At 38.2% G+C, this 17,190-nt stretch overlaps 1 protein-coding gene across 2 annotated transcripts in view; it reads right to left on the bottom strand.

Moving 5' to 3' along the window:
• The window catches only part of dzank1 (double zinc ribbon and ankyrin repeat domains 1), a 60,580-nt gene that overhangs the window by 3,937 nt on the left and 39,453 nt on the right, over window positions 1-17,190 (bottom strand). For both annotated transcript variants that reach the window (XM_039738784.1, XM_039738783.1), the window contains exons 17-20: window positions 8,028-8,116; window positions 4,483-4,563; window positions 529-656; window positions 60-134 (exon numbers count right to left, since the gene is read on the bottom strand). In XM_039738784.1, coding sequence (XP_039594718.1) covers window positions 60-134; window positions 529-656; window positions 4,483-4,563; window positions 8,028-8,116 — 373 coding nt within the window. The remainder of the gene's footprint in view (window positions 1-59; window positions 135-528; window positions 657-4,482; window positions 4,564-8,027; window positions 8,117-17,190) is intronic.

Here is a 17,190-nt window from a genome sequence, read left to right as displayed (position 1 = left end):
CACATTACAGTAGTAATTACTAAAGAGAATTTTATATAAAAAAATAACAACAAACATACCCAAGTAAAGTTTCAGTGCATTCCAGGCCCTGGTTTCCTAAAGCAGCCGCTTCATGTAGAGCAGTATTACTTACTCTTAAAACAGAGAAAAGAATTAAGATAAAAACTTTGCTTTAAAATAATTAATTAAAGGATGCTATTGTAAATGTATTATATCCATGTGTATTACTGACTAAAATTTCTAGTGTTTAAATTTTGATCTAATATATTCTAATTTTATGTAGTTTTCTTCTGGCTGTTTTTTGCTTAGTCAGAGTTTTAATGGAATACCGAAAATCAATGAAGCTTTGGGGAAGAAGTAAAATAAGCTCGGAGTTATAAATACTTGGTAAGTGAAGCAATTGACTTCAAAGTTAAGTACCTTAAAAAGACCTACTTTAGTATTAAGATTCAGATTGTGGGTTTCAAGTTCATGCAGTTATTTAAAAAGGTCATTATCTAATTCTGAGTGATACATTTGAATACTCACAGTCCAGACTGCTGATCAATGTCTGCACCTTTCTGGATAAGAACAGGAATGACTTCATGATGTTGACCAAGCACAGCTACTGTTAAAACAGGGCGGTTATCATTGTTCATGCAGTTGGGATCTGCACCCTACAAAAGAAGATTTTGTTTTAAATAGCACATATTAATATAGTGTGTATAGATTATACAAAAAAAAATCCAGGCAGATATCTAAGTTTTAATTGTGTGTATCCCCAGCTCAGAAGGACAATTGCCAAAACTAAATCTATAAGCTGTAGCAGGAACCAGGCACTCCATCTTGAATGTATCAGGAATCGCAACATTGATGGGGGTTTCACACACGTACGCCACAAGTGTATCGACAGTGGGGCTGCTACTCAAGTAACATGTAGCCGCTGTTGATGGTATTGCTGAATTGAGATTATGAAGGCTGACAAGGTAACAGATTTCCAGTTGCTGGTCAACTAAAGTGCTGAAAGCCTACCATCAGAATATTCAATTCTCCATATGCTATCAAGGAAGGAATATGGCAGTCAAACAAGCTGAAAAACTCAGTTAATTATTTTCTGTATCGCTCTTCACTGATTGCAGGTGCAGACTGCTGTGACAAGTTCTCCGGTAAAATGCAAATTGAAGTTACTGATTACATCAGAAGTACACAAAGACAGATTTCTTTAAACAGGAAAACAAAGTGGTAAAAAAATGATTAACATAGATAAGGCCTAAAATATATGTTCATTACTTAATTGTTGAAGAAGGGGGAGAGAATCCTTTTCTCCAATATAAATGCTTATTCTAAAATGCTATTGATTAGATCCTGCCAGGAATTTAAAAAGTTTTGTACAGATCCTGTAAGTGAGAATTAGATTTTTTCCAATTTCAAATAGTATATAACATCAGTTACCCACTGACTTAGAATAGGGGAGTTAGGATTCTTCCAGTTGAGCAAGATAAGTCTACGTGCCAATAGTGTAGTAAAGGCGATTACAGTTTGTTTGTCCTTCTCCACTTTAAGTCCATCTGGGAGTCCACCAGACACAGCTGTTAATGGGTTAGGAGTGATTGTGACACCAAGGCTGTCTGAAAGGCACTTAAAGAGTTTGGTCCAGAATGATGTTAATTTGGTGCAGGCCCAAAACATGTAGCCCAGTGAGGCTGGAGCTCGATTGCAACGTTTGTAGGTTGGACCGTGCCCAGGAAACATTTTGGAAAACTTTAAATGAGACCGATGTGCTCGATAAAAGATTTTAAATTGAATAATTGTATGCTTTGTGCATATGTAGCTCGAGTGAATTCTGTGCATGGCTGCCTTCCACTCCTTTTCTGAAATGTTGAGTAAGAGATCCTTTTCCCACTGTACTATGGATTTCTTTGAAAGGAAGGGACTTTAAAATGTTTTTATTATAATATTATAAATTATAGAAATGCTGTCAGAGGGTGTACTCACACTAAACACTTTTGTTTCATACCATGCCCAAGCGCGATTGCCAATAAACCCCACTCCCCCACTGGCCTGCACTCACACTGTACTTAATGTCATGAGCCTGGGCACACTTTCGTCAGCACCATACAACTTTGTGTAAAATCAAAACACGATCTGAACATGAATGACAACATACATATCAAAATGATTTTACTTATTTTGTGATTGTTTTAGAGTCATGTAGGACAGGATAACGCTGTACCCTCTTACAGATTTATTGAGTGTGCAGTGCAGCATTTTGCTGTTAATTGTGCCGCACAAGAAGATTTTTACGGAGACAAATGTTGTTAAGGGAGGAATTTGCAGCTTTTCTTGGCAACTACAACAACATATACCACAACATTTATTTATATAGCACGTTTTCATACAAATGATGTAGCTCAAAGTGTTTTACAAGCTGAAAAAATATAAAAATAAAATTAGGCAGTCCTAATTAACAGAGAATAAAGTAAGGTCCAGAAAGGACAGAAAAAGAAAAAAAAAACTCCAGAGCTGGCCTGGAGAAAGAAAACAAATAGCCAACCCGCGGCGTACCATACGCTGCATAATCAGGTCGGTTTTTTAATGATTTTTAAGCAAAGGAGAAAATTAACATTTGAAAAATCGGTAATGTAATAAATCAGCAAGAAAAGCAACATTGTAACAATGCACGGAACGAACCAACACACAATCGTCCGTCACTGAAAACTGGCGGACCACCATCGCTCATGTGCCCACCTCCAACTTGTCACTTGAGTCGTCGTCGTCTTTGCACAGTCCAGATGCACCTGGACTTTCCGTGTTCCTGCAGGAGCATCTAAGAAGACGCATGTTTGTCGCGAATGCGAATTGCTGTATGTAGCGTGTAAAACAGTTTGCTATGCTGCACACGGTCGTGCGTCGTAACCGAAAACTCGGTTTTCAAAGACTGCTTACTTCATTGTGTTTTAACCTCAGTTGTAAAGGATTGTTTTAAGGATCCAATGAGATACCTCTCGCAAACCGTTTTACACACTGCATATGGCGATTCACCTCCGCGAGAAACATGCCTCTATGAACAGTCAAGGTGGCTCGGAGGTGCCAGGAGTTGGTGGGCGTGGCTCCTTCCTGCATGCGCCATAGGTGTCTTACTTGTCCAATTGTATCCGGCTGCTCAGTGAATCCACGCCCCTTCTAGCGTGCTTTCCATGGTTGTCTTGCCTTACTGAATTATATATATAGATCTGCAGGGGTTCTGAGGTCATGAGACCGTCCAGCCCCAACTAGACATTCTACCTAACATCAGTGATCTCAATCAGTCCTCATGGTTTTCAGGCTTCACGTGGAAGAATTAGACGATGACGGTGATGTGGACCTCTACTACAATTCACGTTTGTCTGTAAGGTGAATATAAAAACCTGTTTTTAACTGAAATGGTATTGAATGAAATGAGAATTGCACTATCTGACTTGTCACATCTTTGACATCATGTCTGCGTTCTGTGCTCTGGCAAGTTTAGCGATCACACTGTTCCCCGATGCTCCTGAACCGTGCCAGGGCCCACCTTATCCAAGTGCCCCAGGGCACGGTAAGGTTGATCACACTAGTCAAGCGAACTAGACTTTGCGGGGTTACATGCGGACAAACGTGGTCAGGCATTGAACAAATTGCCTGTGTGAATACGCCAAGAGTGATCAGTATTTATTCTGGAACAGAAAAAGGTGGGAGGTGTGGAAAATTGGTGCAGATTTTTTATAGCAAAGTTTCTAATTTGCATATAGTGGAAAAACTGTTAATGGGAAACTAAATTTAGACTATAATAGTTCAAAGGATGTAAAGACATTATTTATATAGAGATCTGTAAATGATTTAATCCCATACGTTTTCCAAACATTAAAAACTGCATACATTTGAGAAGGTGGAAAAAGGTGGTTATCATGTAGAGGTGCCACAGATAAAATATTCTCTCACTTGCAGCGCTTCCTACATGGGTTCCACATTCTGAGTGAACGAAGTGCAATTGGGTTGTTAGTGTATTGACGATACCTTGTATTGACTGAGGTACAAAGCAAGGAATAGAAAGAGCTACTGCAGGATTTTATTTCTATTGAAGACCAAGCCTGTGTATGTTCATCTATTTGTGTCACTGTCCAGGTTTTTATAGCTTGTATATTTGCCGCCCAATAATAAAATTGAAAGTTCAACTGCAGTTTGTGAAATCATCGTGTTGAACTGACCCGCTCCTTGTTCAAGCACCTTGGATGTGCACAAGTATGAGGGATATTTTTCACCTGATAATGTTTTCACTTGTTTGCTTTTTCCTAGTTATAAGACACAAACAAATTGGATTTTTTTTCATTGATCTTTTGTTATTGCTTGCTGTTTGTTCAGCATTCTGACATTCTGTGTCAGGAACTTTGTTGTTTCCATTGTGAATTAAAAAAGAGATTAATAGTTTTTCTCAGCCATTACTACTTAGAACACAGGGTTACACTTTTGCAGCCAAGAACTTACTTCATCTAGTAGCTCCTCCACAACTGAGATTCTTCCCTTGCCATCAGGACCCACTTCTTTAAGAAGCTGCCTGTCCTCGGGCTGTTTGAAGAAAACATAAAGAAACGCTTAGTTTATAAAAGCAAATGGCCTTACCACTTAAGTAGAATGTGTCAAGAAAAGCCAAATGAAAATAACTAAGCTGCATTCTTTTAATATTATAACCAGATACCACAACCACAGCCCATCCATTTTCTGAAGATGTTTATTCCATTGCAGGTTTATGGGGAGCCAAGGCCTTTTCAGCAAACATTGGGTGCGATGCAGGAATCAACATTAATGGAGTGGTAATTTATTGTATAGCACTCTCACTCTTTTGATTTATGATTTGTGTTCATTTTAAATTACTCACCTCATGGAGCTCTGGTTGTTGCATTATGTATCTATCTAGTCACAGACCTCAATTTTTGATATCTGTTTTGCAGATTAGACATTGTTTTCTAATGGTTGTATGTTTTTTCCATCATTCCCTGGCTCAGCAGTTTTGAGCATTAATTTTTATGGCATTGATATGCAATGACAGTTGGAGATGTGTGGTGTTGACATTATCATCATAACAGAATAAAAATCGTGAGTGGTCTCCCCTAGACTTTCTCATATACTCAGATATGGGGATGGATATTTGAGGAGTAAACTGCAAGACGATAATTATATTTTTATATTAAGTACCTTAAAGAACCATCAACAACAAATCAAATTAATATGATATTGAACAGTTATTATAAAAGTAGAGTTGAATAAATTAGACTTTGCAGCTGCATGAATAAAAGGTAAAGTGCAACTTCCAGTTAGCGGAGATAGCCCAAAAGTTGATAGAAATCTACGTTTTGTACCCAATACTTGTATTCAAAATTTGGTTTACCTAAGTGAAAGCGTTCTCGAGTTATCGTGTTTACACACACACACGCACACACAGACAGACACACAGACATAATTCCAAAAATGGTATTTTTGGACTCAGGGAGGTCTAAAATGTCAAGATTCATCAAAATCTCGACATCGAATTTTTGGACTATTACAATACTTTCCCTATACTTCATATACGATAAAGTCAGGGAGGTCTTAAACGTCGAGGTTCATCAGAATCTCGACATCAAATTTTTGGTTGATTACCATACTTTCCCTATAATTCGTATACGGAAAAGTAAAAAGGTAACGCTGTGCACTTCCTGGTCATCCCAGATTATGGATAAATCAAATGAAATCCTTGCATGTGGTTGTTAGCATTATGACTGTTATAGATGTATTTTCTGGCTTTCACTGTGACCTTTGGTTTGGTGATTTGGTTTAGATGAAAAATATGACTTTTAACTGCTTTTCCGATGTTTCTTCTCCTGGATGCCTCCATTTTTTCTAGTTTGCACTTATTTCTTTTGACAAACATTGCCATACACTCATACTGGACCAACTTCGAATCCCCAGGCAAGCTAGCTTTAGGTAGACATTATTATCCTAGAAGGAAATTTGTTTGCAGCAGGAAATTACAAAAATAGAAGACATTGTCTTATTATCCACCTTATTGTTATAGACATCCAATACATAAACAACAACATTTGACAACCAATGTTATTGCATAAACACGCACTCATGATCTTTCAATAGTACACAATGTAGTACAATTTAACATTTAGCAGCATCCCTATAAGTAAAAGAATTTTAAAATGCTTTCAGCTCTAGCAATGAAAGAGTTCTTAAATATGTTGCTTTTTACCTTTGGAAACCTAAATCTGCAGCCTGGCGGTAACAGCTAGAATTTAGAGAAAGAGATGGCTTTTGTCTGACAGAATTGAGTTGGCTTACTTTCTAACTTTCTAGCCTGTTTGCAATACAATTCAGTAATAAACGTCTGCTGTGAACCTATAATGTTACTGCAGGGTTTTATAATGTTGTGAAGGTGATTTATATTCTTGTTGCTGAGGTTTCCAAACCAACAGATAAAAGCAAAGGTAACAATAAATTCTATAAAGGACTTATAAAAAAGTGTCATTATTTTTTTTCCACTTTAAAGAGTTGAGTATCCTAAGAAAGAAAAGTCGTGACTGCCCTTTTTTTACAGATTTGCGCTGTGTTAAGATCAAAGTTTAGTTATTTGTATTGCTCTACCGTCTCCACTGTCTCCCCTTTAAAGTTGAGACAGTGGATGATGGAGAGCACCTGAAATCTACAACCATATCTTTTGTCTTAGAAATATTAAGTCGTAAATTAGAGTGAGCACACCATTTTACAAACTCATTGGTCCATGGCTGTCTTTAGGATATGTCTATCTTTGTGTAAACTCCTGCAGTCATTTGTATACAGGACATACAAAAGAGGAGATAAACACTAAACCTTGCAGAGTGCCCACAGATGTACTTAGGCTATTGGAGAAAGAGCAACTGATACTCACTATTTGTGTTCTGTTTGTTAAAAAGTCCAGAATCCACCCCACCAGGTTAGGGTCCAAATAGAAATTATCAAAGAGTTTCTCAACTAAAATGTGGGGCTAGATTATGTTAAAAGCTGACGAAAAGTCCTTCCAAGTGCTCATACAATAAATTCAAAAGTGTTGCTGTGGCGTCTTCCACGCCCCTCTTTGTTCTGTATTCAAATTGGTGAGGGTCCAGAAGAACCTCAGTTTTGTTTAAGTTGTCTCTCAATTAACTTCTCAAAGGATTTCATGACATGAGAAGTTAATTTCACTGGTCTAAAGTCACTTAATGCTTTGGGGTGTGCAGTTTTTGCCAATGGAATAACAGCTGCCTGTTTCCATAGGCTGGGCACTCCAGATACGAAGTGGAATATTGGCGAGAGCTCCTCTGCACAGTAATGAAGCACACAGACACTTATTCCATCTGGACCCGAGCTTTTTTTGATTTTTGTTTCTTTAAGGACCTTTCTGACATCTTTCTGGTCAAAGAAGGGCTGAATCCTGGCTCCAATCCTCAGTCTGTTCTTTTTCTTACTTTGTTCTGAAGCTACACTGCACATCTTTCTGATCTGGAAGAAAAATCCATCATGACATGGGTAGAATATATGCAGCACCTTGACAGGAAGGACCTCTATTACCACATCCGTTATAATGTTGCATTCTTTAGAAAGTCAGGTTCAACGATTCTGGATTGGAGTGGGATCATCTTAAGTGAGGAGTCCTGCTTTCTCTTCTCGGGATGATGACCATCATGCTTACAGACTTAATTGTTCTGAGCAGTAGGGAAATCTGAAAGTCATTCTTAAAACAGTTAATGTCATGGTGTGGAGCAAAATTGCATCCCATAATTATTAGTCTCCTTTATAGGTTGTTAGGTGTAATTTTTCTGTGATATGTACTGCCAGCCATGATGCTGATGTCAACGACTGTCCTTTATGAAGGCTAAACTAATTTAGTTTAGAGGTTAAAACCCAGGTCCTTGGATCTGTAAGGCAACACTAGCCACTGCGCCACCACATCACTCGTTGCATCACATTCACTTCAAGTACGGCATAATATCAAACGTATTATAGAAGAGTGAGACCACAACAGTGCTTACTGGTAATTTATCTTCTCTCTCCAGTATCTTTCTTGTCTTCTTTGCCTTCTTTTTCTTCCTGGTGCTAGCCGTCTCGCTGTTCTCACTTACTATTGTCAAAAAAAGGGTAAACATTTTTAGTTCTGTATAACTGAGAGAAAGAGAGTGGAATAATGGACATGCAGCCTCTGACAGTTACTCCATAATGAATGACAGCTAAGCAATAAAATAAAATATGACTTGAGAAGAGGCATTAAGTGGAAGGAATTTTAAAGTTAAAGCCAACAAGCTTTAAAAAAGTCTAAATGCAAGTACAGAAATGGAAAAAGAAATTCAGCATTGAGAGACTTTAGGCGCACAGTGAGGCCTAGTGGTTAAGGTTTTGGCAGGTAAATCCACAAAGACCTGGGGCTTCATGTATAACACTATGTGTAGAATTCACACTAAAACATGGCATATGGAGAAAAACAAAAATGTGTGTATGCACAAAAAAATCCAGATGCATAAATCGCTGCGTACGCCAGCTTCCATGTTCTTCTGCTATATACACTCACCTACAGGATTATTAGGAACACCATACTAATACGGTGTTTGACCCCCTTTCGCCTTCAGAACTGCCTTAATTCTACATGGCATTGATTCAACAAGGTGCTGAAAGCATTCTTTAGAAATGTTGGCCCATATTGATAGGATAGCATCTTGCAGTTGATGGAGATTTGTGGGATGCACATCCAGGGCACGAAGCTCCGTTCCACCACATCCCAAAGATACTCTATTGGGTTGAGATCTGGTGACTGTGGGGGCCATTTTAGTACAGTGAACTCATTGTCATGTTCAAGAAACCAATTTGAAATGATTCAAGCTTTGTGACATGGTGCATTATCCTGCTGGAAGTAGCCATCAGAGGATGGGTACATGGTGGTCATGAAGGGATGGACATGGTCAGAAACAATGCTCAGGTAGCCCGTGGCATTTAAACGATGCCCAATTGGCACTAAGGGGCCTAAAGTGTGCCAAGAAAACATCCCCCACACCATTACACCACCACCAGCAGCCTGCACAGTGGTAACAAGGCATGATGGATCCATGTTCTCATTTTGTTTACGCCAAATTCTGACTCTACCATTTGAATGTCTCAACAGAAATCGAGACTCATTAGACCAGGCAACATTTTTCCAGTCTTCAACTGTCCAATTTTGGTGAGCTCATGCAAATTGTAGCCTCTTTTTCCTATTTGTAGTGGAAATGAGTGGTACCCGGTGGGGTCTTCTGCTGTTGTAGCCCATCCACCTCAAGGTTGTGGGTGTTGTGGCTTCACAAATGCTTTGCTGCATACCTCGGTTGTAATGAGTGGTTATTTCAGTCAAAGTTGCTCTTCTATCAGCTTAAATCAGTCGGCCCATTCTCCTCTGACCTCTAGCATCAACAAGGCATTTTTTGCCCACAGGACTGCCGCATACTGGATGTTTTTCCCTTTTCACACAATTCTTTGTAAACCCTAGAAATGGTTGTGCGTCAAAATCCCAGTAACTGAGCAGATTGTGAAATACTCAGACCGGCCCGTCTGGCACCAACAACCATGCCACGCTCCAAATTGCTTAAATCACCTTTCTTTCCCATTCTGACATTCAGTTTGGAGTTCAGGATATTGTCTTGACCAGGACCACACCCCTAAATGCATTGAAGCAACTGCCATGTGATTGGTTGATTAGATAATTGCATTAATGAGAAATTGAACAGGTGTTCCTAATAATCCTTTTAGGTGAGTGTAAATCCCGGTCAGCGTGAAATGTAACGCACGTGCTTGCCGCCCCACCCCAAATCCTCCCAGAATTACACCTCTTTGAATATGCAAATCAATATAAATAGACCCTTAAATTCAGTGCTTTGTAAAAAGACAATGGAAAAAGAATGGGGAAAATAGAAGAATTTCAACAAATACCAAGTGGAGGCAAGGAAAAATGTAGTGTTTGTTGGTTAAGTAGTGGTATAAACAACAAAAGGTAGTTGACCAAGTGACATAGAGTGGCAGAGAAACTCGAAAGTTCAAGTTCAGAAAGTTGCACAGTGCCTGAAATAAAAAAAGAAGTGGTCAAATATCAAAGTTGCTGTGAAAAGGCGAGTCGTAGCCCACTGTCTTAAGTGTCATATGGAAGTGTATTAGGATACAGAGAAAAGAAAAAAAATAGGGACACAGTGGAAATAAAGGTTGAAATGTCAACTTTAATCTCGAAATTTCCACTTTAATCATGTACTTTATTTTGTCATTAAAGTAGAACATCATAACCTTCATCTTAAAATCAGCACGTTAAATGCTTCGTATTCTATGTTTTATTCTATGTGAAGTATGTGTGTATGCTGACAGGACACAGTGTACATTACAATCATGATATTACAGCTCTGTGAACAATTTAAATACTAAGATGTATACTTTATATCACTTTCATGATGATAAGAATTAAAGCATGTATAAAACATGGGGGCATGGTGGTGCCCCGTCCAGGGACTGTTCCTGCCTCCTGTGAGATGCTTGGTACGCTGTGCACGACCCTCAATGAAATAATTTATTGTAGCAGCACTGTCTCTTTCAAACATACTAACCCCCAATTCCTGTCCTTCCTTTTCTTTCACCATGTAACCAATTGCCACACAATCAGCTCTGTAATAAATAAAGCCATCTGTAAACTTAGAACGCAGATTCTTCAAAATGTTTAAGGAACATTGAAATATCTTCGTAGTGCATGTTTAATTATTCCATCCATCTATCCATCCAGGGTTGCGCCAGTCCCAGCAAGCATACAGCACGAGGCAGGAACAATCCCTGAATGGGACACCAGCTCATCACTACCACTGCACCGCTGCACCACCGTGCCCTCACATTTAATTATTAACAGTGTACATTATTTAAATGAAGTTAAAAATGTATCTGTATAAAGTAATATACATACTTTACTGCATTTCATCTTAAAAAAGACAGCAAGAGCTACAAGAACATAGCGCCTGGAAATCTATAGTATATCAACTTACAAGCCAGTCATCATCATCTGTAAATACGCGCTCTCTTCTATTGAATTGAATTCCATAATTGTTATGGTATTTTACAATGAGATTCAATATGTAAATCCTCCATAAACTTATTTTCCTATAAAATGATAAAATAACAACAATAATAATAATGATAAAAAATAATGAAAAATATATAATATGAAAGCATAAGTGGCTCAGGTTGTGCAGTATTACAACTGTAATGCAAGTTTGCAGTGAGGTAATTGTACTTATAAGTACAAACAATTCTACTGGGAGCACTTGATGGACTGATTGAGTGCGTTTATAGCTTTTGAGAAGAAACTGTTTCTGAACCACGAGGTCCGTACAGGAAAGGCTCTGAAGCATTTTCCAATTGGAAGAGTTCAAATAGACTGTGCGCGTGGCTGAGGCAACGTGTGCAAAAGCTGGATCCTGATAATTTTCTCTGCTCGTGACACAATCTGCTGTACAGCTTTCTGATCAGCTACTGTACAGCTGTAATCCCACACTCAGACACAGTGGGTTAAAATACTTTGAGTTGTGCACTGAGAGTAACAACGCTAAAGCAGCTATAGTATTTGGAATAGTTTGGCCATTCTTTGCACCATTATATGCTTACAAGTTGATTACAATCAGATGCCTTAAACTAATAAACGATATGTGGTTAATTTCTGTGTATTTGATAAAGCCGCATCATTGATGTGAATCAAGTAAATAAGGGGAAACCACACAGGAACAGTAGCACTGCTTTGACGCTGGGTGCCACCAGTTTGCAAAACCAAGCTGAAAACTTGAGTATGCAATGGATTGAGCTGGCGTAAGAATGTGTGTGGTTTTACGCCAAGTTTAGTTTTTATACATCGCAATGTGAGCTTGGAAATGGACATACACAACATTTTTGTGTGTACACACCTTTTATACACGAGTCCCCTGGTCCTTAGTTGTTATCTTGGGGTTCTGTTGAACCTTTCAAAAAAAATTTTGTTCATTCTTGACAGTAAATGTGTGCCTTCTTCCGTCTGTATGGTCCCAAGCTTTGTATAGTTTCATACTATTGATTGTACAATTGCTCATGGTACATTGAACGTTTTGGAGATGGCTCTCAAGGAGGAACCCAGCTTGTGAAGATACACAATTTTCGTGCTAAGGTCTTGACTCTGTTCTTTTAGCACAAGAAGGCACTGGCTCTACAGGTAGGCTCACACATACAGCCAGAGGCGTTCCAATTAACTACTAATTATCACAGTTAGCAACTCAGAAGCTGCAAAAAGTAACTGGATCAATTCCTTGTGTCATCCATGCTGTTTAAAGAGATAGTCAACTTGGTGCATTTGAAGGTTTTGACCCACTGAAAATCTGACATACTGTAGTGTTTAAAAGATTAAATAAATCCCTTAATTATTATTGTGGAGAAAACCACTTAAGGAAATGAATCAGATACTCTAATACAATAATTGTTTGGTAAAATGATATGTGTGGAGTTGGGGAATTTTGAGTTTGATAAGCCAATGTGTATGTAAACGTATGGCCTCAACTGCAAAGCCAGATGTGCAAAAGCAAGGGGCCACACTCTGGCTTCTAAATGCGTAGTGCTGGCAGAGCAGCCTCTTTTCATATTAGGAGTACTTCTAGGTTAGGTGCTTTCTGGGAAAATGTCCATGACGAGGGGCCTTGGTGGCATCTATGAGGGGGTGCATTGGGTCATTTGCTCCCCCAGTCCTAAAAATGCCAGAGAAAAGCTGGTCTTGTAAAACTGAGCAGAAAAGTTCATATCACATGCACTTGATTCTGTATAAGCTACTTATAAATGTAGATCTGTACTTGACCTGTCTGCCTACACATTAGCTGATAGTGACAATGGTAGAAAAATCAGAATCTTAAAAAAGCCAGCCCCTAAACTATAAACTCTGTTTGGATTATTACTATTAATACTAGCTAGCTCAGTCCATGGTAACCTAAATATAAGTACAGGAATATCATCTAATTGAAATTAATTCAACATAGTGTAACTGCAGTCCTCAATACCTACAAAGTGATTTTCGACATGCTCACTCAAGGATGTCATTCTCAACAGGCTGATTCCAAGACATTTAACACATACAAATAAAATACATTGCATTTTTTATTTCAGCACATGGCATATATAACCAGTTCTGTAACCTAATAAAGGACGTTTTAAGTTGAAAAAAAAATTATAGTGAATAAAAAAGGCTTGTAGAGGAAGTAGTAATCCCATTGGATACCGCTGACTGTCGCACTCGGGCTAGTAGCTGATGGTCTGACTAAAGGAATCTCCAACTCACGCAACCCCAATAAGCAGTGCTGATTATGATGAAGCCCAGCTGTGTTGAACCAGAGGACTATAATGGGATTGATTTAACTAGGGGGGCAACTACTTTTTCACACTGTGCCCATTGACAGTGGATAATTTTGTTCATTAACTAAGTGAAATACATTTAAAGATTTGCCTATTTTACTATCATGTTCATGTCGCCAACTAAAAGACTGAGCAAGCACATAATGTTACAATCATGGAAAATTTCTGAAGACACCAGAAAAATATTGTTGATAATTAGAAAGAGCTACAGTAGATCAAAGCACAGCGAGAGCTATAATCTCCAAATGGAAAATCCAGTAGTGAGCCTTCCTTGGTGTGGCCAAAAACAACTTCAAAAGTACATTGTAACAAACATGACACATACCTGAAAAAACTTGAGTGTCCAAAATGTGCAATAATAGAAGACATCAGGAAGAGTGCAAATTCTTTTTCACAGCAAATGTAAAAATATTTAGTAATTTCCTCTGAACCCTGTTCCTGAAAGTTTTGGACCAAACCATAAGGGTATGAAAATATGGAATCTAAGCAATAATCAAAATGAGTTTTGAAAATAGAGACTCTTAATTGCACTCTAATTGGTTTGTGCTTATTACATAGTCCTTCCCTGATTGGATCCTGCTCATTGCAATGTCTCATTCCCTGATTGGTCCTGCTTCGTGGCAGAAAACCATATTCCAGCATAGCACACACAGAGGAGCTGCTTTCCATGATGCTTGTTGTGTTGCTTACCTGCATGTTTCCAAATTGTGTTTTGTGCAGTTTGGATGCTACTTTATATGGAAGATTATTTGTGCCAAAAGTATGCAGTCCAACTTGATCGAAAAGTAAGATGCAGTATATGCATGTTGTGCATTTAATTTTGGCATGGTTTTATCGTATCATGATTGTTTTTCGCTACATCATGTAATATACAAATACATATTACATTTTCAACTATGTCCATAGATTGTGTGTCATAACTAAAAGCAAAGCAAACATATTGCATTTCGCTTAGCAACAACTGTAGTGTATTGCATATTGATTTGAGACCACGCTTTACTTGCCCCAAAACTAAATATAACCAAATGACTAATCAGTGTCAAAAGGTGTGGCAAGGGGCATCTACAATTGGACTTAGAGTTGTTTCACTTGTAAACATTCCTGTGTTCTGGCAGCAGGCATAATTTTCATCAGTGTGGACTGTAGAGTGATTAAGTGAAATGGTGAAAAGTATGTTTTATGTCTTCCTGAAAAAGTTTGCTCTTTTGTTAAGTTGTCCAAAGTTGGTTTTTTTTTTAAACATGTTAAAATATGCCGTGTGGTCTTAGTTCTGATTTTAACTGCATATACTGAAAAGAGTGAAACATTTATTTACGTCACCAACTTAGTTTCTTGGTAGCATTTTTAATCGCTACCTCTCAGAAAATCATAAATTATGTTCTTTTCCCATTCTTTCGACACAGAAGGAAATTAAATTAATTACATCACTAGCTTGCACCCATTCAATGAGACAGCAGATCTCCTGGATTATCACCTCCCAGATCGACTTCTTTAGCACTGATTGAACACACTGGTGATTGGAACGCATCTTACCCCAGTTGTTGATGCCCCTTGCCCACCCCTTTTGATGCTGATTGGTCATTTTTTTTATATTAGGTCTTGGTCAGGACTAAAGCGTGGCCTTGTCTCAGATACTTTACATTTTCTTTGCTGTTAGTTATGACACAATCTATGGGCATAAATAAAAATACAATATGCTTTAGTATTGCATTTTAAATGGACAAAAAAATTGCATGTCATTGTGAAAAGCAATCGATCATTTGGTTGATGTGTTTTTAATTATGGCACTACAAAACCACGCCAAGGTTAAATGCACCAATGTAAATATGCTGTACATTTCAATTTACTTAACATGTTTGCACTTAATTTTGGTGCAAATAATCTTCTGTAGCTTTACATGTACAAAAGTCAAACATTTTACCCCGTTGCTACGTTTTGTGAAGGGAGACGCTTCCTCTTCTTGTTTCAGTTGACGTACACATGCCCAGTGTAGACGAATGGCTGCATAATATGCTTTTGTGGTTGTTTTTGTGTGTGTAGAGAAACTTTTATAAGTCGTTGCGTAGACGTTAGTGTGAACAAAGACATTTTTTGTTTTAAAACGGCATTTTGAAATGAAAACTTAGTAGTGTGGACATAGCCTCAAGGAGCTCCTTCTGCTTTACCAAACTGGCCATATCTTGATGTACTGTATAATTCAAACTGATTTGGTTTTATTTATTTATATAGCACGTTTAAAACAACTAGAAGTTGACCAAAGTTCTTTACATATAAAAAGTAAAAGTATGAAATAAAAGACAGATAAAGAATTCTTAAAAAGAAAAACAAAAAGAAAACATACATAGATGAACACACATATACCAATAAACAAACATAAATAGCCTATATAAAATTATGTAAAATAAAAATACATACATAAGATGAAAACAGTATCAGCAATATAAATAGATTTAACCACTCAAACTCATAAGCTAAAAAGCAAGTGAATAAAAGTGCATTTTTAGCAGAAACTTAAAACTTCGAAGTGTGGGAGGCAACCTTTTTATGAGGGGCAAACCGTTCCACAATTTAGGACCAGCCACCGCAAAGGCACGATCGCCGCTCAGCATCAACCGTGTGCGTGGGACAGTAAGTGATAGCTGATCTGAAGAGCTCAGCCGCCTGGCCGACAAATATGGAACAATAAGATCAGCTAAGTACGGTGGAGCTGACCCATGTAGGGCTTTAAAAACAAACACTAAAATCTTAAAACTCACCCTGTAACTAACAGGGAGCCAACGAAGAGACAACACCGGAGCGGTGTGATCTGTTTTTTTGTTGCTGGTCAAAACTCTAGAAGCTACATTCTGCACCATTTGAAGGCCAGACAGTGTTGTACAGGATACCCCAACATACAGGGCATTACAATAATCCAAACGAGACATGACAAAAGCATGAATGAGCTTTTGTAGGTCATTAAATGACAAAAACGGCTTGACTTTATTGATCACCCTGAGGTAGAAAAACACTACTCTTTACCATAGCATTTATCTGTCTGTCAAATTTAAAACCTGAATCCAAGATCACCACAAGATTTTTAGCACATGGCCTTTAGTACTGGATAAGTGGGCCCAACATGCTAGTAATGTTTCGGGTAACAAATAGAATGACTTCAGTTTTTGACTCATTTAACTGCAGGAAGTTAAGTACCATCCAGCAGTTCACCCGATTGCAATGATAAGTAGATTTGGGTATGATGATACAGGATGTTATACTTGTTTAGTATAGAGCAGAATGGTAACATATATAAGGAGAAGAGGCCCGGACCTAAAACAGACCCCTGGGGTACCCCATGGGTTACCGAAGCAGTAGGAGACACTGAACTACTGTGACAATGCAGGTTGGGCTCCATGCTCCCATCTCTGTTTGGGAGCCCTTGAACCCAACACCGTCGATAATGTTAGCTAGTGAGCTAGTCAGTGGAGGCAACAAGTAAGCAAGGAGATGGTAAAAAAGTGCAACAGTGCTTTTATTAAAACAGTCAACAAGAACAGTGTTCAAATAAAGTGCAGTGCTTCCATAAAGTCTTCATTAAATAAATAATCCAATAAAAAAACATGTGGAGGTTTAAAATCAATAAATAGAACAAAATCAATCCTTTAAAAACGAGGTTAAAACATCCAATAGGAAACAGTCTATAAACAAGCCTGGTGCCTTCTTTTTAAACTAGCGTCTCTCCTGCTTCACCCATCTGGGCCCCGCAACAAGGGAGACGCTCTCTCTGCAGCTGACCTTTGTGCC

This window comes from Polypterus senegalus, chromosome 16, assembly GCF_016835505.1.
Source record: "Polypterus senegalus isolate Bchr_013 chromosome 16, ASM1683550v1, whole genome shotgun sequence".
Taxonomy (NCBI): Eukaryota; Metazoa; Chordata; class Cladistia; order Polypteriformes; family Polypteridae; genus Polypterus; species Polypterus senegalus.
This window is presented reverse-complemented; position numbering and strand designations above follow the sequence as displayed.